Raw genomic sequence first — 25,081 nt, 5'->3', positions numbered from 1 at the left:
GTGCAAACACAGGACTGTGGTATGGTTTGTCAAAGCTTCATCTTTTGTGAATAGTGGCGATTTTGAGGTGGCAGGAAGTAAAAAATTCTGAATGCTTGGGCACTGAATCGGGAAAAATGGGCTCTTCTAAAGGGAGAGAAGTAGTGCTGTAGTGCTATTCATCCATCTAGATTATTTTGTTGTTAGCCAACTGTTTTTGTAGATATTGGCTGTAGAGATTTCTGCCCTTTCTTGAATATTGAGTTTTTTATGTCTTGATGCATGCTCAATCATCCAAGTAAGTAAATCTCCAAAAGTTGATTCTGTTCATCTGGACGTAGCGTTTTCAGTGGGGGAAACGTTTCGTCACTCACCCAAGTGACTTCCTCAGTCTCAGCTAACTGTGGTTTCCCCAATCTTATGTACTGTTTATAACACTGGAGAAACCTGCAGTCAGCTGAGACTGAAGAAGCCACTTGGTTGAGTGACGAAACGTTTCCCCCACTGAAAACGCTACGTCCAGATGAACAGAATCAACTTTTGGGGATAAACCTTTTATGAATCCACAAAACTCTACAAACATTCTTGTGAGCGGTTTCATGTATTTCTTTTTCATCAAACTGTGCCCATTAAACGTGCTGAAAGAAGTGCACATAAACCCATGATGTTTTCCTCTTGACTGTATGTTCTCCAAAACTGGAGGACTCACACCAAAAAAATCTAGATGGATAAAACAACACTGCAGGTAAGCTGGAAGATGCAGAACTGATGACGAAACAAGAAAAAAAACAGAAAGCACTGATTCTGAAATCCTTACAGACTGATTTACCTGCTCTGAGACACCTGGGGCAAATGTTCTTTAACCTGCTGAGAAAAATAACCTGCACAAGCGTCGCTCAGCCAGAACAAATAAATCAGCTCAGCAGTCATCCTGTTGTTGACTGAACTTTCTAATGACTCACCATCTGTCAGTTTAAAGCTCATTTGGAGGATAAGCAGAACTGAATGTGCAGTTCTATGAGCTAGGCCCTCGCTCCATCAAATATTCAATATAAAGGCTCAAAGTACAACAGTGCTTGTTTTCCCTTTCCTTGTTTGTTGAGCTGTAAATACTTTTATGGACATAGAAGTAGCTGTTGACTTATCAGACTACGGTTATTTAGACTGTAATATTTAGACTTACCACTAGATGTCAGTATAGCCAAACAAATATGTGTTGACTGAGCCCTGCACAGGTCTCAAATGATTAGACTGCGATTCCCAACAGAGACGCAGACTCTGGAGATGGAAAAAGTAAAGCGCATAGGACTTATTTTCGATTTTAATTCTGAACTCAGGACTTTGGTGTTCTGATCTCCCTCTTAGCACAACAAAGCCCAAGTTCCTACCAACTCTTGAGCCATTTATCAAGCCCAACTTACTCCAAACGTCAAATTAAAAAGCAGTTATCATCCTTTAATCCATGTCTAGATTTATTATAATCCTCATCAGAGCAATGGGAGCTCTTAGTTAAAGCTGCAATACTGCTTTGAAACTGCTTTTTGTGTTTGCGAGAGCTGCTTTCTCCCTCCTTCTCTACAGCGAAGGCACTAGATCGAAGACTAAACTGGATTAAATCTGGTTCCTGTGTGGCATCGGGAGAAGTCTTCACTGTGAAATTAAACTAAAATGACCAGGCGAGCGCGACTCTGAAGATACAAAAGCAGCAAACACGGTCACAAACTCTACATGTGAGTGGAGGATGAAAAAAAACGAAACAAAAAAACCCGTTAACGACAGCACGGTGAAGCTGCGTTGCAGTAGTATGGCTTCTTGTGTGTGTGAAGGTGGATAGTTATAGAAGAGTCGAGCGACGGCGTCTCCTCACAGAGGAGGGAAGATCCTACAGGCTGCCCTACGCGGACCTGGAGGACGGAAACAGGAAGAAGCAACACCGCGGTGAAGAAGAGGACGAGGGCTCGACTGATGCACAAGGATTACAGAGGACTGTAATAAATCAGTTTCCTCTTGTAGAGAGCCTGGAAGCTAAATTTTTAATGCATACACATGGTCAATTGTGAGGATATTAGCATTTTCAGAAGATTTCTGTTGAATGTCAGGACCTAATCAGTACCTAATTCTTTCTACAGCTTTCATCCGCACTCCAACTAATCTCCATGCTCCATTACAGCTGTGCAGACATCATCTTTGGAGTAAGACTGTGAAAAGTGGTTGAACGCTCCATCAGACTGAGGCAAATGTTCCTTTTTTTTCTTTTGGTTCATGCTCTTTTCAGTGTTTAAAAGGAAGAAAGAAAAAATGTGTATTTTATTTTTCAGTAAATGGAGAAAAACTGTCGAACGAATTCTGATTCAGTTTTTTAAAAAACCTGTGCTGGTCGAACCCCCAGAGCACATATGAAAAGGAGAAAGAAATCTAAAAGCGGGTCAAAGATGCAGATGAAAAGCAGAAGAAGAATAAGGAGGAGGAGGAGGATGGCTTTGTGTAAACCTCGTGGGGAGAAAGTGGAGTTACTGGCAGGTAATGAGCTGGTGCGGCTGGTCGTCATTTGTCACATCCAACTCAAGAGAAAGGAAGGAGGAAGAAGAGTCGGTTAGGTTTATAAAAAGAGGCTCGGGTTGTGCTGTGGCTTTCCTTTTTTTCTATTCTTTTTTTAAGAAAACCAGCAGTTCTCTGACGACACTATGAAACACTCAAGTCGGTGCAGGAAAGACCGGTTCCTAGTTCCTATTCAGATGTTGTTGTGGTAGAGCAGCAGGTAAAAGACGACACATGTGAAGGGAATTGAGCGTCCGTTCACGCGGCCAGCCAGCCTTGTGATCCTCAGTGGGGAGCTTTTCCTTGGTGTGGTGCCCAAACACTCGGGCTCCATGGTAGTTCATATCAGTGGTGAATGACTGTCAGCGTCCTCCTCCTCATCAAAAATGGCTACTAGCAACTATTAAACTGATGAATAAAGTGATAGCTGGTCACACTGTCCCTCCAAATGAACAGAAAAGCGAAGGAAGTCAAACCAAGGGGTGAAATAAACAGCCTTTTTTTTTTTCTTTAGATCTTGATTCAAATTATTATGTCTACATTTTGATGAGCTATCATGTTATTCAGCAGTACATATGTTGCTTTGGGTCAGCCTTTGGACTCAACCAGAGAAGAAGAAAAAAAAATCAAGTGAAGGAAAACAAAACAAAAACCCCTGGAGTCTCCAGCGAGAACCCGGCTCCAGCACAAGTGGGTTCAGTTTTGAGCCCATCAACAATATCAGGTGAAGTCTGATCTGTAACCACTCAGGGCTCCAAGCGGCTCAACAGTTTCAGACAGCTGGAGGCTCAGTATACAGGATCGAGGTTCTCACACGTTTCTGGGCGTCGGTGCAGGCAGGTCCGTTACTCCACTTCGTTGGGTCTGTCCGTTTTATCCTTCCTTATGACGGGCAGGGGGTGAGCCTCGGTATTGAAGACCCAGTGTTCGAATGGTAGGTGGTCATCCTCAGAGAAGAGGAGGTAGAGATACCTGTGGGAGAGAAGAAGGGGTCAGATCAAGTTGCTAAACTACGAAATGTTGCAGCAAACTTAGCATAAATGATCCAAAATAAAGTAATGTTTGTGACTGTGCTGTGGTCCCACCCGAATTCACTATTCATAAACTGTTTAAATGCGCTTCAATTCCCTCCTTGATTTCTTTATGAGAGTTATGGAAATCAAAATAAAATAAAATAAAATAAAAACAGTTTACTCCTGAGCATTTCAGCTTTTGCAATATTTATTCGATGGTTTCGCCAAAGCCGTGATGAGACCGATGTGGAACTGAAAGCGAAGAATGGGTGCGACTCTATTTCAGACTGGTTTATGAAACTTGAAGTCATGCAATTTTTGTGCTTCGCTGTCATCAAACCGCCCTGTTATGAAACGGCCCTGAAATATTATTATCCATCAAAGGAGTGATAAGCAAATTGAAAGAGTTTCAGGACAGCTGGCGGTCCTGTGGCGTCTTATCAGATTTCATCATGTTGAGTGAAAAACAAACGATTTGTTTTCAACTGGTCGCAAATGAAAATTTAAACAATAGAGCTGAAGAAAAGGGACAAGCTTAAAAAGAAAGCGTGAGCTAAGGATGAAATAATGACTCAGTAGAGAAGCTGGTTGTCCACGAAGCCTTCAAACTCCAGGACGAGTCCCCATCCTCCTCTGCTTGCCTGCCAGCCAAACAAGCAGACAGCAGCGAGTGATTGAAGGCAGACAGGAGTGTGAAGTACGACGGCGTCCTTGGCAGCATCGGGAAGATGAATGCTGGAAGATGCCAGAGTCCCCGAGTCACATTAGGAGGATTAGACTTGTGGGTTCGCAGCTAAATGGGATTGATATTTTCTGTGTCTGCCGAGGTCTGTTTCAGTTGCCTGACCGATGGGGTAATTATTATGTTAGTGTCCAGGCTCGTGGTCAGTTACGCAGTTATTCTGCCTTCCAGTTGTCTGTGGGGGGCCTTTAATGTGAGAAAATGCTAATAACACATTAGCATTCAGAGACACTTTTTTCTTTTCTGTTCCACTTGCCTAGACAAATAGCCAGCTCTCCCTTTTATGTCGATGAAGAGGAAAAATAAATCTCTACAAACTGATCTGAGAAGGAAGTCGGACACTTTGGCTGTGTTGGTTTCTGTGTCCGTGAGTGTTTTAATCAGGAGTAGAGGTGACGCTTGTTAAAATATACTGCCTATAAAATAAAAGCTGGATTGGATGGCACTTCGCCCCCATAAGGCTCTGTTAGGATAACCTTGACTTCCTGTCAACAGCTGTCTGGTATGTGGGGAGGGAAAAAAATGATAGAGGTGGAGGAGGAGGGGGAGATGGAGGAGTGGCTGATATCATTTCTAAGGGAGTAAAGGAAACGGAGAGGATGATAAATCTGCATGAGGCTCGGGAGAAAGAGGCGAATAGAAACTTTGGTCTTTAATCAGTCCATCCATGAAGTCCACTGCTTCATGCATGCACACAGGTTTTGATTTTATGTTATTATATTTGTCTCACATGATCAAATACTAAACATTAGGGAAGCTGTGGAAACCTGTAATGTATATTTTAAACTCTTTCTTGTCAATTAAGGATGTAATTTGAACAATAATCAGCAGATGAACACAGTAATGAAGACATTCATGCTGACGTTAATGGTAACTGTGAGAAACGCTGATATCAGATGTGGGAAATCAATGTATTGATTTGGTATCTTGTGCCTTTAATAAATGCATTCCATTCAACTTTAAAGCTTAATTGCTTAATAAAAAATGAATATTGTACTGTGAAAAAAACAAAACAAAACAAAAAACATAACTCTCAACAGCTTTAATGCTCTTTAGAGAACAACCAAAGGGTCCTTCTCTCCATACTTGTACTGTAATGTAACTGTAATACTTGTACTTGTAATGTATGTACTCCATACATTGAATCTTAAAGCCTTTGAAGAGTCCTCATTACATTTCCACAAAACTTAAAAACAGTTCTTAGCAGCATTTAAAACATGTGCCATAATACCACAGATTCAGAATCTGTTTGTGGCAGGCGGGGGTTCATTTGCACACTCTTATATGTCGTGTGGGCATAGAAACTGTTGGCTCTTCCTCTGAAATCTGTGACTTAACCTCAAACTGTGGTCACCATGAGCTGATACTAGCAGAAAAGCTCAGACGATGAGGCTTTGGCCTCTCTCCCTCTATCGCTCATTCATTATGTTTTGTTGTAACAGTTGCTGGGAAGCTTTTGGTGCACTTAACCTAAGCTGTATTCATCATATCATCTTATTTTTTGTTTTTGTGAGCTGTTGGCGTGTAAGAGACGGGCAGTAAAGACGTGCCCTCAGACAGAGCAGTAAAAGAAGACCCAGCGTGATTGATGATCAGTAGAAAGAACTCGCACAAAGGACCATTTTGGATGTTTAATGTTAAGCTGAACAAGAGTTTTATGCTACAGTCACACTAAAAAAAGTGTTTGGATACGTGTGCTGTGTGAATTGTTTGCTTTGTAGATGGGAATCAGGGCTGAGACGGTGATAAAAGTGGGAATAAGACAGAGTCAGTCTGCGATCAGTCTGTTTGTGATCATCATATGTGTGTAAAACACAGCTGGTTGCCATAACTACTTGCAATCGGTCGCCAACAGCAAAAACATTCAATGCAAACCACCGAATTTTCCTCGTCACGAGGACATTGTTGTCCTGTTTATATTCTAGTGTGACCCTTGGCATAATTTTACACTCCTGTCAGATTGTCACTCGGCATCAGCAGAGACCTGAAGCCACAGTATTGATATCTGATCACCAGTCGTATCAGCTCTAAAGCTCAACTGCACTAAGCTATTTTACAGCCTGTGCGCGCTTTCTCAATGCTGCTGAGTCTCTGACAGCTGATTTTAAATTCGCCTTGAACATTTTTCTTTATTTGCTTCAGGCAACTTAAAAATATTCATGTAAAAATGGATAACTGGTCAGAAAACCGTGCCCTACAACCATGTTCGATTAACAGGAGCAATGAATGCAGAATTTTCAGCCTTGATTCCCCGGCTCTTTTAAGCTTTAATTTTAGCATAGTTCTACGCTGTGAATGGTTGATTGTGTTACATCCATAAAAAAATACATTAACTAGAAGCTGCAACTTTGAGCAAAATACCTGAAAAGAACATGTAATGAATAACTCTTGTGTAGCTGCTACTACTACTTACCTGACTCTGGCACTACTGACCCAATGTTTCATAATGACACTAACACTGAATGCTCTCCTTGTTCCTCCTTTGCGTAGTCAGACACACAAAGTAAACACAAACACACACAACAGAGTGCATGACCACACGCTTCCACCCACGTTAAGCTGTAGCCGAGACTTTTCCTCGTGCTTTAAACAGACTTGTCTTCTTGAGCACAGCTGGAGAGGCGAGAGAAAGCCCTATTAGCCACCAGACATCATACTGCGTGGCTGACAACACGTTTAAAGAGCCATTTTTTGGCTGCACACTCAAACGCTCACACCCTCACGCACACATTAACACATTCAAACTGAGACGTGCACATAAGGGCAGTTAAGTAAAAATATCAGCCATGTATTAAGAAAAAAGTGAGACGGCGTGCTGCCTGTGGTGTGTAAGGACATGCGGTGTTTTTCACAGTTTCTGGCTTTCTCTACTAGATTTCTGCTATTTCAGATCTAATGTATCAAGGCACCGTTTTCAGTCGTGAAGAGGAAGTTTATTTATAATGCTGCAAAATATTCTTTTATTCAGAACAAGTTCTGCACATTTGTATCCAATTCTTTTCATGTTATTATACGTCCCAGAGGAGAAATCATCCTAGTTTAGCTTTGGACTGTTTCGGGAATGCAAAACAGATGTTGAAATGAAAAAAGATGAATATACTCTGGTTTACCAGTAACTCTAAAAGCCTCTTTGTCATCTACAGGATAGAAAGTCCCAGCTGCGTTTGAGTGTTTTTTACTCCAGAAGAGCAAAAAGAGGAGGGCACAAATATGACATTCACACCCGAAATGTCAACTCTAACCAAGACAAGACACGGAATTGAGCCACATAACAGTAAACCATCCACATTAAGCCTTTGGTGTTGACCGCATCCCACTTCTGACAAAGAAAACTAACCAAAAGGAAGCTTTTTTGAGTCCTGGAATTACAAGCTACTAAATATTTAGGACTAAATGAGAGATGACAGATGTCTTACAGCTTTTCTCTAGACACAATATTTCTTGTTTGTTTTGGCTTTTTTTAAAATGTAAATTCATCCCACGTAACCAGCTCTGCTGTTTAACTCCAAATTCATCAATTTAGCTCCGCTTTGACAAATATTTCAGGCAGAATGAAAACTATGCATGTGCATGAGGGAGTGGACTTCAATTGGACTTTAAAAAGAACAACATAAATGAGACCTTGAAGTTGTTTATATCTCCAGCTGTCTGTCCACAACAGCGTATAAATGAGGCTTAAGCTTGTAGATGCTACTGGTGTTACAGCAGTACAGCAAGATCTTTGCCACTGGTAAGTCACTTTGGTTCTCCTTCATGTCATCTTTTATGCCAAAAAATGCACTTTTTTTTGATTAAACATAACCAGTCTATAAGAAATCATCTGGTTTAATTGTTATAGGAATGACAGTGCATTTTACTGAGTTGCACAGTCTGGGGCAATAGAAGAAGAAAGCTCTTTTTTATAGCCTACTGCTGAGAGAATTAAGGTTTGTACTTTGTTGCATTTTATTTTTAACCCTGTACTGCAGTCTTCCTTTGTACATATTTCTTAGTACTTCTTTGTAGTTATTTATTAATAAATAAGTAAAATCCTTACAGCTGATATTCCTCTACTTCATATTCATTAAATACAGAAAGCTAAATCTTTGGTTTATACTATAACTAGGTTAACTGTGATTCACGGCTTTTCTCTCTGCCTCTGACCTCTGAATTTCACTGTGAATTGGATTCTGGCCTATTCTGAAAACAGCACATTTATAATCTGTAAAAACATAAACAGTGAAAACAACATTAGGACAATTTGATACTAAATGTGTTTTAAGGACCTGTAGATACTCTGGTTACAATGTTGGGCTGTCCAGGTATAACAGCAACAGCTATGTAATCCCACTGTTCACAGTTTGAGTCCAACTTTTTTTTTAACACTTCAAGTTGTCCCTCTGTCCCACATTCTTCCTCCTAAGAAATCCATATTAAACTATCTGCTAAAAGCAAAAAGACCTAAAGATTCTGCTTTAAACACTTTCCCCTCTATTTCTGCCTCATTTGTGAACCTAATATTTTTTCCGTCTTGCAGTAGCTTGCAATTTTGGGCCTAAAATGTACTTTACTTATTTTTTTTACAGCTACAAAAGTCCCTCAATTTCAGGAAGTGTGTGACACTCTTCCCTGGAGCTTGGTGTGAATGAATGACAACCTGTGTGTGTCTGTGTGGGGCTTGACATCTCTGTCAGTTCGGGGCTGCAGGGTCCTAGTCACACCATAAAATGCAATGACAGCACAATCATAAGAGGACAGAAGTGAAGGGTGTTCAGTTTGTGTCTTACTTGAGCGTCTCGGCCAAGTAGAAGCTCTGCTGCACGTCGTCGTAGTTTGGAGATGAAGCGTAGACATCTCTGATGCCGCTGTAGCCTCCGTCGACTCTACAGTGCTGCTCCAAGGCCTGAATGAGAGACGGTGATGGAGACGGACAGCACGGAGGGAGAGGGAGACAAAGAAGGCCATCGGTGACTGGTGACATAAATCACTGAACCTTAGGGAGGATTATTCACTAAATCATGAGTGACCTTGTGTGAGGTTTTTTTGTTTTTGTTTTTACAGGCAATTTATGGATTTTTAAATAGAAAAACTTTACTTTTCCTTTCAGAATTTTGTCTCCAGTTTTTCTCAAATTAACACAATCTTCGTTTTCATAGATAGATATTTTACCTGTACAGCCTCCCAGCCCCACTCTCTGTATTTGGGGTCATGGGTAAACCTCCACATGTACATGTAGGTCTCAATGACCTCAGGACGGAGGATGAAATACTTCTCGTTCTGGCGGGTGGCGATGGCCTCAACGCCGCCATCGAAACGGAAAGCCTCTGGTCCGAGTTTCAAAGCTGCAAAAGACAAGAACAAGACAAGAAAATGTTCAGAGATGAAGAACAGAACCGTGTTTTTCAGCATATTTATATATTTTGCATGTTTGCACATGTATGGAAAACCACATGGCTTACAGAATAGTGAACATGCCTGGTTTTCTTCCCTTTCACTTTGTTTTTATTATTTATCCATATATTTACATAAAGTAAACTAATATGTAAGTAAGTAAATAAGTAATATATGTAGATGCTGTGCAGAGCAACACCACTAACTTAGAGGTCAGTGGTCACTGAAAAGAATAATGCTATTCAACTGCTAGCGGTGAGGTTTCTCCAGAACTGCATTCAAATCACGATGACTCAGAACACGACCTAAGGATGCATTTAAATGAGGGAGATAAATACAATTATCTGAATTAAGAGGAAAAAGGGAAAAAACTGCATCCTCTTAAAATATGGCATTGATTAAAAATGAGAATTTTAAATGAGTCTAAAAGCACTTTCCCCTCAGTAAGCACTAATTTGAGTGTCTTGATTAAAAAAAATGAACAGTGCATGGACAGCATTCAAAAACCTGACATGAAAGATAATTTGGAGAGTAGTAATCGTTTGGATTGAGCCATATTCAGAAATCTACACATGTTATGGGGCGATCGTGGCTCAAGAGTTGGGAGTTCGCCTTGTAATCGGAAGGTTGCTGGTTCGAGCCCCTGCTTGGACAGTCTCGGTTGTTGTGTCCTTGGGCAAGACACTTCACCTGTTGCCTACTGGTGGTGGTCAGAGGGCCCGGTGGCAGCCTCGCCTCTGTCAGTGGCTGTGGCTACAATGTAGCTTGCCATCACCAGTGTGTGAATGTGTGGATGGCTGGATGTGTAAAGTGCTTTGGGGTCCTTAGGGATTAGTAAAGCGCTATACAAATACAGGCCATTTACCATTTATGTCAACAGATTCACTTCTACAATGAAATGCATCTACGCTTAACAAACCAAATCAGAAGTGGGGCAAAAAGATGAAGTGGAGTGTCTGTTTACTTGTCCTGGCATAAGACTCGTGACAGGTGCGAGCGATCTCCGCTGCCTGCTCCATCTGGTGGCCAGTCTTGTCACCGGGCGCCCCATCAGCACCCAGAGCGATCATGCCGCCTGCAAAACAGGTCAGGTGGCCCATCTTATGCTCCAGAAGCCCCCCCTTCCACTCCGCTATGTAGGTCAGCCCATTGGTTGACTTCCTCATCAGGTTGGTTTCTATTGCCTGAAAGAAACGCAGATTACAAACGTGTTAGCTTTGGTTAAAATATGTGACTGTTGTCGCACCTTAAAGATGAGGAAGAGAACATTAACAGTCAACACAGATGTGCCTAAACTGCAGGCTCACCTAAGACTCTAGAAAGTGACCATGGTAATATAATATCATGGGTTGAATTTATCCATTATTAATGGCTTATTTGACTGACAGGTGGATGCCAGTGCGGCAAATCGGCGTCTTCATAGCTTCACCTGCTTTAATTTGAATCACTGAACAACAAAAATCCACTTTGAGCTTTTAGATCAGAGGTGGGCAATTAATTTTCCCAAGAGGCCACATGAGAAACTGGGACTGTTGTGGAGGCCCGCATAAATTAGCTAACTTCAGGTATGCCCAATAACTATCTGATTTCTTTATACCGATTTATCTCTATAGACCAATAAGCTTCTAAAGGGATAAAATTCACACTGAGCATAAGAGAGTTCATCTTATTCGTGTCGCCTTCAACAACAGTCCCAGTCTCTCATGTGGCCCCTTGGGAAAATCAATTGTATTAGACTGAAACTGTTATAACAAGGCTACAATTGATACCGCCAGAGATCTGGGATGACCCCTGAGCACACGAGAAAACATATGCTTGAAGCTGTGCACAAACATTTCTTTCTAGTCATAATATGTCATAATAATTTCCTCCTTATACTCAGTCTCAGCAGATATCTGCAGATAAGAAAACATGTCAATCCCATTGGGAAATATAGAAATGCTTGTGGCTGTGATTTACCTTCATCACCAAAGACTAGATTGCTAGATATGATTGAAAAACTACAACTAAATCATCTTAAGAGTTACTGATTTGTGTTGGTTCCAGTTGTTATCTCTAATGGATAAGTAGTCCTCCAAAATGAAAAACCTTGTATTTTTCTATTTACAGACCCTTTAAGGAGCACAAATTGTGCAAAAAGTAAAAGTTATTCCTTTTTCTGTTTTGTTGTGACTTTGAGAGACCTCCTGCTGCTTCTTCCTCCCGAGCCTCTCCTTGACAAATAAAACAAGAATGCCCATAATCCTCAAAGATCAAGAGGGATTATGGGTAAACTATCCCAGCGTGTTTAAGTCTGAATTTTAGTCGCTGTGTAATATATTCGCTCCCAGTGTGCCACAGAAAGACAGACGGACAATCAGCTTTCTCCAGCTGAGACCCGTCGCTTGTCACCTCAACTTAAGTTGACAATTTGTTCTAACAGAGAAAAGCTGTCTCCGTGTGTCTGTCTGTGCGTGTGTCATCTATCCTTTGGGTTTACGAGTGCTGTTGTTACTGTAGTTGTGTCTTTTGTTATTCAGCAGTAGTCCTGTCAGCTGTGTCATCCTTCCATCTGCTCAAACTCTGTATCAAGCTCCTGAAGATTATATTACTTGAGATAAAAATCACAAAACTCTCCACTTTAGACTAAAATTAAATCTGTGAAATAGCATATTTTAGCATAAAACTACAGAGGCAACAAGTAACACTTGCAAAGCTTCAAAGCTAGACAGAAATAAATACAACAAAAAGGCCACTTTTCAATATCAAAAGATGGCCTCATGCTTGTTTTCCGCTATTACCCAACAACCATTTATTATGACTCAGAGGGTGCACGGAGGATGCAAAACCCCAGAGTAAATCCACACAGTTCACCATCTGTAAACAGACCCTTATGCTGTCAGTTCAGCAAGAACAGCCTCAAATTAGAGGTCACTGGCTGTATGTGTAATACACTCACAGCCTTCCAGAGGTTACCTCGGGATTCCCCATATATTAGCAATAAAATACAAAGCAGATACACAATACTGTCTGCATTACTCACTAAGTGCTAACACATGATAAAGACTGGAAAATAGAATCACGACTAATACTTTGTAAAATTAATTTAGTACTACACAGACTTATTTATACTTTTGGACACTACTAGAGCAGCTTTGCGTGATTCACTATTCAAAATAATCCTTATTTATCTTATACTGGGTCCTGGTGCAGGCCCTCAGTTCATTCCATGCTTTAAACAAGCAGTTTAGCTCCTCCCCCTTTAAGCCAACTGTCTTCTGATTGGCTGCCCTCACAAACAGACGTTTGTAACTGAGCGTATTGAGCAGCATTACCTGTATACACCAACCTCATTATCCTAAGCTTTTGTATGAACATGCACTATTGTAACACAAAATCTTACAATTGTCTAGTTAATTGGAAAAAAAAATTGTTCAAATATCTTCATCAGCAGTTAAAACCCCAAATATTCAGAAAAAGGCAGCAAATCCCTCTAAGTTAAAGGATGAACCTGGACAGTATTTTTGACATTTTGCCTGAAAAATGATTGAGCGATTATCAAAATCACTCGGTCCGGAAACCCACAGGCTTGTTTGCTGACTTGGCCTCTGGCCGCAATGGCAGTTTTTTTCCACAAATAAGCGATATCTGGGCCAAACCTTCCCATTACATCTGCTGCTCATTCTTTACAAATACAGAAGGTTGACGATGTGTCCCAGTTTATGTGAGACTGCACCTCGTTTTCATCCCTTCGTACCACATAATGAGACAATGTTCCACATTTTGATTGGCTCGAGTTTACAAAAGTTACCAAAGCAGGACAGACACTTTTAGAGCAACAGCTGAACAACAAGGACGAAACTTTGAAAGGTAATTCTCACAGGTTTTATTTAGAGGTTACAGATATTTATTTTGCTCTTGTTACTATTATTATAATAAAGAGACAAAAACACAGTAGATTTAACAGGTAACTCTTTTAACAGTTATTTGGATAGAAAAAAAAAGGAATATGATTGTAAGGAAACTTGGAAATTTAGTTGGATAAACTACTGTATATTTGTCATTTATGTGCCAAATATATGTATTTCAAAAAAAAAAAAAGATCACCTCTTAGCATTAGTGGTGTTACTCACACAAACACACAGTTTGTGTCACGTTTGGTTTGCTGCGATGTGGTCACCTAAATCGCAAATACACAAAAAAAGCCAAACCAGAACGCTTCTGGTGCAAAAGTAAAACGTTCCTGCAGATATCTGTTTATAAAGAGATCCACTATCACTTGAATGATAGCTCATTTTACTACGTGCTGCAGTTCCAGTGAAGTCTGTGATTGAAACTCTGAATACTTCTTTTTTTCCCCCCTCAATCACAAACAGTCAAAGTCGCCTCAGCTCATTTTGAAAAGCGTGTCATTGTGTGTGTGAGTGTGTGTACCTGCAGGGCATCGTAGTACATCTTCTTGCCTTCCTCATCAGTCTTGTCAGACATCAGCCAGGCCTTGAGCAGGTACTCATAGAAACTGTCACCCAGGCCACCCACGGACACGTGATCTGCAACACACAGATAAAGAAAGGAGTGAAACTCAGACACACAGAAACAAACAGGCCTCCCCATCTGTCTTCTGGGTTAGATCACACTGCCATCCAAAGATCATCCTCACATGACACGGTGTATGTGGAATACCGGTGATCCAAGATAAACAACAGCACTCTGTATGTGTGTGCGTGCTATTTTTTATTGGTGAGCCTTCACAGAGCTGAGCAAGCCGAGCAGCATTTTCGCATTCGTCCTGCTGATGGTCAGCAAAGCCTCATCCATATGCATGCATCATTAACAGAGTCTGAGGTTGTTTGTGGTGTGCAGAGATTAAATGTCAACTGTGATAATGTTAAAGTGAGGCAAAAAGGAGGACGGAGCTGAACACAGTTTGTTTCTGAGCTGATAACGGTACCCGGCCTTCCTCAAGTTCAATAACAAAAAACAGGAACAGCAGCACCAGCCAATCAGGAGAGATGACACACGCTTCAAACAGACCATCAGCAGTCTGCCAAACGGCATTACAGCTGTGCGATTGGAATAAATTTGTGCAAACATTTTTTTTATATATTATAAACAGAGAGAGGATGGAAACTATGACTTAATCATCACAAGTCACTGCCACAGCTGTTTGGATAAAATACAAACACTTCAAATCACAATATGTAAAAGAGAGAGCCTTTCTGGAGAGCTGCGGTGTGGAGATATTTTTTCAGACAGCGTTAAGCAGCAGAGATCCCCGAGTTATAATTTATTCAACAAATGCCTTCCCCATCACTGTTGCATAATTTCTGTCTAGATGAAAAAATCTAAGACGAGCATAAAAGCGACGATTTTTCCTTCTTTTGTTTGAACTTCCAGTTTCAATTCTAATTGAGTATGTCATCATTTGCATAAAATACTTGGATGAAATCATAGTAGCTGGCTCTGGTTAAGAGTGTCAGCTAAATGCCAACCATTATAATCGTGGATGTGCTCTCAGTGGTTTTTCAGCCCATCACATAATAAAAGCAAGTAAACCACAGGTGCAGATTCAGATTTAGGATACTACAGATACTAACACCCCTTTAATAAAATAGAAGGTGGCAAAAAACAATACCTGACAGAACTCTAATAAAGGCTGAACGCATATCAGTGAAAAAAATAAAGGAAAAAAAAACATTAATAAAAGTCGATTAAAGGATTTCTAATTTGTTTTGCTGTGGAAATCAAAAGACCTGTATCAGATTTTATGTGGAAAGGTGTTGCAAACATGGCACTATCATAATGTAAAATTGAATAATAGTTTATTTTAAATGTAAAATACTCACAAAGAATTAAAAGTGGAAAAAAGAAAAAACAGTTTTTAAAGTAATTTCAGTCTTCTTTCCCTTCTCTGTGTGCGACTGCTACCTATCAACTCACACTCCACAGTCTAACTGCAATAAATTACAAAGCGCATGATCCTTCTTGTATTGTGTATGCAAAACAATGTTTCAAGCAAAGTCACTTTCTAATCCTTTATTACGCTAATTTGCCTAATCTTTGCAGTTCTTGGCAGGCAGCTGAAATGAAAACGCAGCAGGCTAAAGGGCAATTTTGGTGCCGCTCCCGATGTTGTGTTTAACTCCTGGGGCTCCACAGTTGTGACTAAATTTGGTCAAAATGCAGCATGATGACTAAGAATTTTCTAGATATGCAACATATCAGAAGAAACTGTTTGGCAGTAACCTGACAATTTTTTTGATTTGTTTGAAGCCATGGATATTTAAGATAAATGCTCAAAAAAGGGCACCTGATCAAAACTTTTCTCCAGTCTCATACTGGTTTAATCTGTCTCTGCTGACTGCTTGAGCTGCTGTGACAAAGCATGTGTTTTTGCACACAGTCCAATACTCCATGCATTCCAATAATCCCTTTTCTTTTGGCTAAACAAACCTGGTAAAAATAATCTGGAAGGTAGTACAGTAAATTCAACTGTTGCCTTAAAATGCTTTATGCTGTGAGGTTAAGATCCTGCAATATTAGCCAGACAGTCCCTATGATTACAAAGGTGACGTTTGGAAAAGATGACGTTTAGGAAGAGACCTCCAGCAGAACCAGAGTCAGAGAGGGGCAGATGTCTGTTAAAACTGAAAAAAGCAAACAAACAAGCCAAAAAAACTCTGCAAGGTATGAGAGAGATACAGTAGTGGCATGTAAACACATCGGGAGTGAAAAGAGGTTATTGAAGTGCATCATGGGAACCTCCCAGCAGTCTGAGCATCTAGCACCATAACTAAAGGATTGTTCAGGCTTACCTAACCCAGCCCTAACTACAAACTTTATAAAAACAAGCAAAGTTTTAAGCCTAATCTTATAAAACCAGAAGGAATGTCTCCAGAAACTAAAGAAGGAGCTGGTTGCCTGAAAGCTGAAGGCTCCCATTCTACTTTTAGAAACTCTAGGAACATGTCAGCCTGTAGCTTGACAGCAAAGTCCTCTGCTGGGATAACATGATGCTATGAGGTCTTTAAGGCATGATGGGGCCTGATGATTCATGCTGATATATGTGAGGACTTAACAAATTCAGGATTTAACAGAGAGCAAGTGAGAAGATATGAATCTGGGAGAATCACAATCTCCCCTTGTAACCCCTGTTTGCCCTCCATGTGGGCATTTCTGTAATAAGGTGACTAAATGTTGTTTGGACATGTGTCTGTCTCTGTAGCTTCAAGAACCTGGCATCCACCTTCTAATTTAAATCACTATAATAAATTTATTAAGCCACTGGTTTCTGCTCTCTAGTGATCAACCCCACTTAAACCAGCTTTAAGAACAGGCTGAAAAACTGATTTTGATATGCAGGCCCACTCTTTCCGCTTGTCAGTGTCACTTTAATTATATGTACCCAGCTGGCAGTTTCCTCCAACGTATGACAAGTGCTGTTAGAAAGGAGAGGCTTTTAGTGCTGGGTCCCTCTCCCAAACTATAAGTTACATCACCTCCACATTATACACCTTTCTTTATGTTCTTGTCCTTTCTCCTCTCTCTTTGTGATCAAGACTTCCATTATTTCCTCTTCCTCCAGCTTCACGTCTCTATCGTTATTATCATTACCTGTTCAGTCGCACGGTGTGACGAGTCCGATAATGGCTTTAAAATTACACCCTGTTACCTGCGCCTTGTCAGAAGCATGAGCGTGCGGACCTGTGCAGCACCGGAGATGTTAAAGACGTGCCTTGGAGTGAGTATGAAAATACCTGACAGTGACACGGGTAAATAGTGGGTTTCAATAATTTAAAGAAAGTCAAGGTTCAAATGGAAAGTGTGATGACACAGTGAGGAGAAAGAAAGAGAACAGGAAGAGGATATTCCACTTTAGGCCCATCTGCAGAAACACTTCCTCTGCTGCTAGTGTAAAGGATTTTCTCTTTAGAGTGGGCCTCTCCATTTCGGCATGACCTTAGAAGTGTCCAAGTCATTCAAAGGCCTTGGAGATTAGTCTCTTAATCTGAGCCCCAACTGACATCTTTCCTATCTGGATTTAGGAAAATGTGTCACAGAGTGGTGTCAGGGTTATCTAATAGACTAAGGGAGAGGCGTGGCAAATTAGTTTAAAGATACCCCGCTCTGGAACAAACTTCGGGACTGGGGGACAATGCGTCAACATGTATTAATCCTCTATATCAAGATTACTGCATAGGTAATTCTGCATGACTCATTCCAGCTTCCTGAGTGTCCCTGGCCTAACAAAAGCTCCACAACAGCTACAAGCAGTACAACTTAACACATTTTTATTAAGCTAATTTAAACTAATATTGGATCATTCTGTCAGCCTGTTTAACTACTGAAACAGCATATATCAACTTTGTTTAACGGACAAATATTAGCACTCTTTATCTTCAGTCACTGTTAACAGAGCTCCATAATATTTATACAGAACTTTCATTCGGTAAACTTTAATTAAATCTCATTTGCATAGGGATAAGTAGACAGATAAAACAAAAAACAAAGAAAGTGAAATAATCTGAATGAAAGTTATGAAAGTGACAATCGTTACGGCGAAAGTGCAGATCCTTAAGATAACATAAAGCCCAAGTTTCTCAATACTCCGAAGTTTACAATGGTTACAAAGTAAAAGCGCTACCAGCAGCAGTTATTTTCACTGTTTATTGTGATGCTTCTTTTCTCAGGGTTTGCTTTCGTTGCTTTCATGTGAGTAATTCGAGCCAAACCTTCGTGTTCGTGACTTTGGCGTCAACGGACCGTAAAATCCACGTTGCTGATGAACTCAAGGTTTCAATTGTGAGTTTAAAGCCTCACTGAAACCAACACCATGTCCATTTAGTAAATTATGGTCCCCATTGGAACCAAAAATGACAATAAAGCAGCGCATGCTTCAGGTTACGAGTCATATTAATAGTCTTCTCTGTATACCCAACCTAAGCACAAAACACTAATGAATGCAGTAAGTAATAAGCAAATCTATAAGCCAACGTTTAAGAGGAAAGTTTGTCAGTTCTGTCAAAAAGAGCCTCAATTAAACAGCAAAGTGCATGAAAGAAAGAGAGGGGGGCATGTTAAGTATACTCAGGCCCAGATAAGGAGGGGAGGGGACATTCGTGCTCTGGTACGGTTTAAAGAGAAGTTATCTAAAATTATGGTAAAGGATCATTAATGCACAATAAATGGTGGTAAGTTCACAGAAAATTAGAAAAATAATTGCCACCCTTTCAAAGTGTCAATCTGAGCTGAAGACAGAGTAATGCCTACAATAAGATGGTATCTCTTGGTTTTAGTCAGTCCAAATTGCAGGTGTAGATCTCTTTTCTTTAAAAGATCGACACAAAGTACACTGCAGTAATCTAGACGAGCTGTAATTTGCATGCATTAGTGTGTCATTGTCATTGTGGATAAAAACGATCTAACCTTGCTGACATTCTTCAAGTGATAAATGCAAATTTTATTAATATTTCTGATACCAGACTCAAAGTCTCGCTAATTATTAACCCAAAGATTTCAACCCACAATTTTCATTTTAATTACACACTGATCCATTTCACCTTTATTCTGTGGAGGAAGTTATGACTCAGTCTTGCATTTGTGCCCGAGATAAATCTTAAAATGTGCAAACACAACAGGAACGCTTGATTAACGTACTTTAGTATTACGCATAAAAATTATTGTCCAAAGCAAAGGCATAAACTAGCAAGAAAACGACAAGTTCAAGGGTCGAGCATTACAGCACACAGAGGAGATGTTTACTTTCTCGTTAATCAGTGAACGAACCCGAGAAGATTAACACAGTTTTTATCCGCCACATGTTAAGGATGGCCCAGAGTACTCAAAGCAGCCTTCTAAACACTCATATCTCAAATAAGCTTTAATGGAAGAACTGGGGGGCAGCTAAATCCCCAAATGAGAAAGAAAGAAAGAGTTCAACATGTGAAGGGTGTTGGCTGTGATTGGTGATGCTTAGCCAGTGAGTAGGCAGGAACTTTAAAGTGGACATAAAACACTACATGTATCGAGGCTATTTGAAACCATGGATGCCTACTCTCAAAAACTCTCACAGATCTAACACTGTTTGTGAAACTGGGTTTAAGAAGCATCTAAAGTTTAAGTTTAGAGTATGTTTAGCATCATCTTGTGCCTATAAAGAACGTGACAGCACTGTGGTGCTGCTAATGGACCTACAATAGTGTATGTTAGCTAATTAGTGACCAATAAGTCTAAAAGACACTAAACCTATAAATCAGTCTAAGGCAGTCACTTTTGTACTAGCCCTGGCTGCAGCAATGAATTCTACATAAAAAAAAAACAAAGGATATGCTTGTGCACTTTCACTCTCTTAAGTAGGTACTTCAAACAAACAAAAGAAAGATCTAACGACGGCCAAAAATATGGAGCAAGAATCCTGGATGTGCACAAAACAGCTTCTCAATGATGCAATCAAAACAACTTGGATTCCCAAAGTTTGTTATCTTACGTTGACTTTATATAAAGCTCTCTCATAACTATATCCAAAAAATTTAGTTTATTGCACAGCTTCTGATATGTAAACTGCAAATAAACAGTGCACCATTTTGCCTCAAATCCTCGTACAGCACACCTCTCGGCTCAGTGAACCACACACGTGTGGCGGTATGGCCTGACTGGTCAGTCAAACTGGCAATGACTTGTCACATATGTTTTTAAAAGTAGCCAATATAGACGTCTACCACATCATTTTTGAACTTTTACTTGTTTTTAGCCAGTGCCATTTAGACATTCATTAGATATCCAACCTAGTGAGAGTATTCAGCGGTTAAAAGTTAATTGGTGAATAGCAGGAATTAGCTTGATTTTAAGCCTTTGCAATAGCGTGAAAAGATTTCAAATGTAGATGTTAAATAGTCCTCTGAATGGCTGACTGGATTTATCCCAGAAAATAACGTCCACAGAGGTTTAATTGGTGCTTGAGCCCCCCCCCCCTCATAAATTATCCTTTGAGCTTTCATCTTCTCTTATTACTTTTTCCCTGCTGTATAACTATATTTTATTGTGTGGATTATTTCTTTTTGTAAAGCATTTTGTAACACTGTTTTTGAAAAGTACTATACAAACGTTTAAAGCAATATTAGCATACATGTAAGCAATACAAATAAAAAGGGAAGAAAGAACAAAATACAGGTTGTGAAACTGGGAATCAGGACTTACGTTGGCCCCACTGTCCACTGTTGGGATTCAGGTAGTTGGGGTATAGCCCCTGAGGTTTTTCCAGGCGATTGAGTACTTTACGGATGTTCATTACCTAATATTAAAATAAAGAAAAAAAGAACATAAATATTTCTTAAAATTCTCAAAAGTTGCAAAATATGCACATTATATTTTATTATACAAGGGACTAGCTAGTTAGCAGGCTAATTTTACTAAATATCTATACACAACAATACTAAGATGTAATTGATATCAATTAATGTGAACTGTTTATCTCCGGTTCAGGATTTTTGTTTTTCTTTATGTAATAAAGAACTAATACTCTTACATACTCATCTTTATCTGGACTCTGGACTGGTATATTTCATTGCTTAGATATATTTTTTATTACAAAAAAACATCTTTTAAAAGTCTCTGTGTCTGTTACCTTCTGAGCAAACTCTGGATTTCCTGAGAGTCTGCTGAGGTGCATAAACTCCAGATGCAGGGTGCCATACTCTGCCAGGATGCTGCTACCACCCGATGCCCATGGCCAGTTCCTACCAATACCACTGCACAAACACAGAAGCAGAAGGAGACAGAAATGTATGTTAAACGCAAAAACAATAATAAGTGTGACATTTTTCGATTTTCACTGTATGGAATATTTTTTTAGGACATGCCAGAAACACCTCACCTCAGAGGTGCCCCAGGATGCTTCCTAGCCAAATGTCCAAACCACCTCAATTGGGTGTTTTTGATATGGAGGAGTAGCGCCTCTCCCAAATAACTAAGCTCCTCATACTCTAAGATAGAGCCCAGACACCCTACAGAAGAAGCTCATTTCCACCGCTTGCATTCGTATCCACAGACTCATTCTTCTGGTCACTGCCCAGAGCTCATGGCTATAGGTGAGCGTAAGAACATAGACTGACAGCTTAGTTTTCATGCTTGGTTCTGCTGCACCACACCAGACTGGTATAGTGTGCAAATCACTGCTGATGCTGAACTAATCCATATGTCAATCTCCCGCTCCCTCAGTCTTGAACAACTACAGCGATTACATTTCCTGTCTGGCTTGGGAACGCCTTGGTATCCACTCCCAAAAGAGCTGGATGAGGTCACTAAGGAGTGGGAGGTATGGGCTTAGACTGCTGCCCCCGTGATCCGGACTCAGATAAGTGACAGAAAATGGATGGATGAATGACGAACAAATGCATGACAAAAATAAAGCAAATCAGAACAAATGAGTAACATAATAAAACTTTTAACTTGGGCACATACCCGCAAACTTACAACACCCATTCCCACTAAACAGGCAGAAAGTCTTTAAAAAGCCATCTTGAAACTCTTACTTAGAAACCAAACTCCTTAAAAATCTGAAGACTGCTAAACAGTTCCTGAAAGTTTGATCTTATTTTTAAAAGTAATTACTATTCAACCGATTTTCACTCTGAAGGCATTTACAAATAGATTCCTTAAATAGATAAAGAGCAGGGTATGTTAATGACACTAAAATTAAACCAAACGTTACACTCCGTTTGTTATATTTATGCACATGTCTGTTTTTCCCACAGTCTTCACCTGGCAGCACATCATTCTTTGAGTTTACCCGTCAGTCAAAAGGAAACTTGTTGGAGCCTGTTCTCTGCCAGGAAACAAAAAAAAGGTGCGTCTGCTCTCGGGCCATATGTGAGAGTTACCAACCTTGGCGTGCTTGACAAGGACAGAAGACCTTGCAACTGGGAGTGTGTGCATGTAAGTGTGTGTGCTGGATCATTACAGCCACTGACAGATCACTTTCAGACCAAGGACTGATGACTCTGGTGGTGGTGCCTGAAGTAACTACTCATGAATACATATGAACTATTTACTACACTGTCAAGCACACCGGGATGTCGGCCCTACAGCAACTACATATGGACACATGTACTACACAAACACACACACACTGAAGCAGAGGAGACATCCAACAAATGAGAAGAAGGAGTGGAGGAGGAGGAGAAGGAGTGTGGATTGGGAGATGTGCTGCACAAACACACACACACACACACACACATAGAGACAAACCCACACATCTCTTTAAAGAGGTGGATGAACATACTAATTATGCCCCCCTTCTTCAACTCATCATGTTGCATAAGCCATAATTTGTTTCCCATTACACCACAGATTTAATCAAGTCAACCAAACACAGGGACGACCACTGCCGCATCAGGCAGCGAACACAGAGTCTGGCAACTGTCAGAAAGCAGGAATGGTGAGAAAACATCCCATCACTGCACACCCTGATTAATTTGGGGGTCAGCTCCCAGCAAAAATTTAATTGGCACTGTCACACCGCTGAGATTGTGTATAAACACACACATATATTTTGGATTAAGTTTTTAAGCTACATTTTAGTCAAACACTATTCCTTCATCTCCGCCGCCTATCATTCAACCGTAGTTTTGATCTGTCTATCCATATTTTTAGTACCTTTATAAACCCTGTGATGAACAGTAAATCCTTTTGCTTGTATGGGTGGGATTGAGAGACAACGCACACCTTTCCAGCTCGCCCCTGTCCACCTCAATCCCCCTGAAGCCCCGCTGCAAGAAGCACCAAATCCATGTTAGGGAGTCTAAAACAAAAGAGAGCCAGACAAAACCTAAAACCCCCAACGGTGCCTTTCAACTTTCTTTGTTAAGAAGGGCTTTCTGCTTCAGGCTCTGGGTGTGCCCACATAAAAAGGGGCATTTCAGAAAGATCCCTGTGAGCGCCACCATTCCCAATCAAATAAGTTATCAAATTATGATGTAAAAATAACCTGGTGATTTAGTGCACAGAGTGGTAAAACCAACATTTATGTTCAAGTTAATTATTTTATCGCTGAACGCGCTCTCTGTGCTGCTGTTTAGTTCTAAGGTGACAGCTGGAGATTAAAGCTCTGAAACTTGTCCCCTAATATAAAGAAGACACGGAAATCACTTCAATTTGTTACAGATCAAAGTGAAATTAATTTGATTGCTGATTTGATTAATCACACATTTTAGTACTTACGGCCTTTTTTTGTGCAGTACCGTTAACAAATGTCATGAATATAACACTATGCTTAAATTACTGAATCAGTTCTGTGCTTGGATGAATAATCTCACTTCTTTCAGTCTTAGCAAAGCATGCAATGCATGTTAGAAACAAAGCTTCAGGGCTAAAAAATAAAGCTAACATGTGGTTCCTCTAACGGCCACTTGACGTTGACTCTAAGAAATCCTCAGACTCTCGTGTTAAAATGTCCAGCTTTAGAGTACTAAAAAGCATTTTACTACCAGTTTCAAAGAAACAGTTTTAGTCTCTGTGTTCAGTTTTAAAAACAGCTACTGAAACAAATTTGCACTGGGTGAAATGATGGTGAAAAATCTGCTTCACAGACGTTCACATTGATTCTTGTGAGCACCCAGAGCAATGTGATTACTCTGGGTGCTCTTGGCTTGAAGAAAAGACAATAAAACTGTAGGACTGTTTTGGTAAGTTCTACAAATCTGTTCATGTGGTTTTTGTCCAGCTGTTCCTGTTGGTTTTTGTGAGCAAATCTTTGTGGGTTTCCAAAAACAATCCAGAAACTGTATTTGTGTGATTAAACACTGTAAGAGATCAGGTAGTGGTAGTCTTTACCTGGGGAATTCAAATAATTTGTAATAATTGTGAAGGTAATCGGTGCCATAATTAAAAAATAATCATAATTCCACTGAAAATTACCCTCCACATTTAGTCAGACACTAATAGTCTGGTGCAAATTAACATGAGGCTGTTTTGGATGACCTTTTCCCTTTTGCAAACTGATAGGTTTGTAGCTTGAACCCATCCGCTGGAACGTTGAAGACAATATAATTACACTGCTAAGCAAGACACAAATAGGCAAAGTTCTTCATGTTACTCGTGCACGGGAGAGACCGGACAGAGTGCCGTTCCTCCACTTGACCCCAGTTGCTCTCGTCCGTTCTCCCGTACCACTGTCCTTTTATTGAGGTTACATGAATATGCATAGGTTCATTAACATGTGATGTCTACATACACACAAAGAGTACCTTGCCTGTGTGTGTGTGTGTGTGTGTGTGTGTGTGTGTGGGGGGGGGGGGGGGGGTACTGCTGATCAAAGGGTCATAAAAGCACACAAGCAAACATCCTTGGTCAGGAAGAGGGTAGACCCCCCCTCATCCTAGATAACACAGTAAGGAAGTCCAGCAGTTCATTTATACACAAAAAGCACTTAGACTAAAACAATACAAAACCTAACACAAACTTT

At 40.3% G+C, this 25,081-nt stretch overlaps 1 protein-coding gene across 1 annotated transcript in view; it reads right to left on the bottom strand.

Annotated features, from left to right (window-relative positions):
- Window positions 1-462: 462 nt before the first annotated feature.
- Window positions 463-25,081, bottom strand: part of man1a1 (mannosidase, alpha, class 1A, member 1) — a 172,325-nt gene continuing 147,706 nt past the window's right edge. Inside the window, exons 6-12 of the mRNA XM_086264886.1 lie at window positions 21,245-21,368; window positions 20,818-20,911; window positions 14,056-14,171; window positions 10,607-10,826; window positions 9,421-9,593; window positions 9,039-9,154; window positions 463-3,489 (exon numbers count right to left, since the gene is read on the bottom strand). Of these exons, the coding sequence (XP_086121012.1) occupies window positions 3,363-3,489; window positions 9,039-9,154; window positions 9,421-9,593; window positions 10,607-10,826; window positions 14,056-14,171; window positions 20,818-20,911; window positions 21,245-21,368 (970 nt within the window). The 3' untranslated portion in view covers window positions 463-3,362. The remainder of the gene's footprint in view (window positions 3,490-9,038; window positions 9,155-9,420; window positions 9,594-10,606; window positions 10,827-14,055; window positions 14,172-20,817; window positions 20,912-21,244; window positions 21,369-25,081) is intronic.

Source organism: Aulonocara sp. 'chitande type north' Nkhata Bay, linkage group LG15 (genome assembly GCF_057382095.1).
Source record: "Aulonocara sp. 'chitande type north' Nkhata Bay isolate Kocher_YH1m ecotype deep benthic linkage group LG15, A_spYH_male_GT1.1, whole genome shotgun sequence".
In the NCBI taxonomy this organism is placed as follows: domain Eukaryota; kingdom Metazoa; phylum Chordata; class Actinopteri; order Cichliformes; family Cichlidae; genus Aulonocara; species Aulonocara sp. 'chitande type north' Nkhata Bay.
The sequence above is the reverse complement of the archived record's forward strand: the minus strand, read 5'-3'. Positions and strand labels throughout refer to the sequence as shown.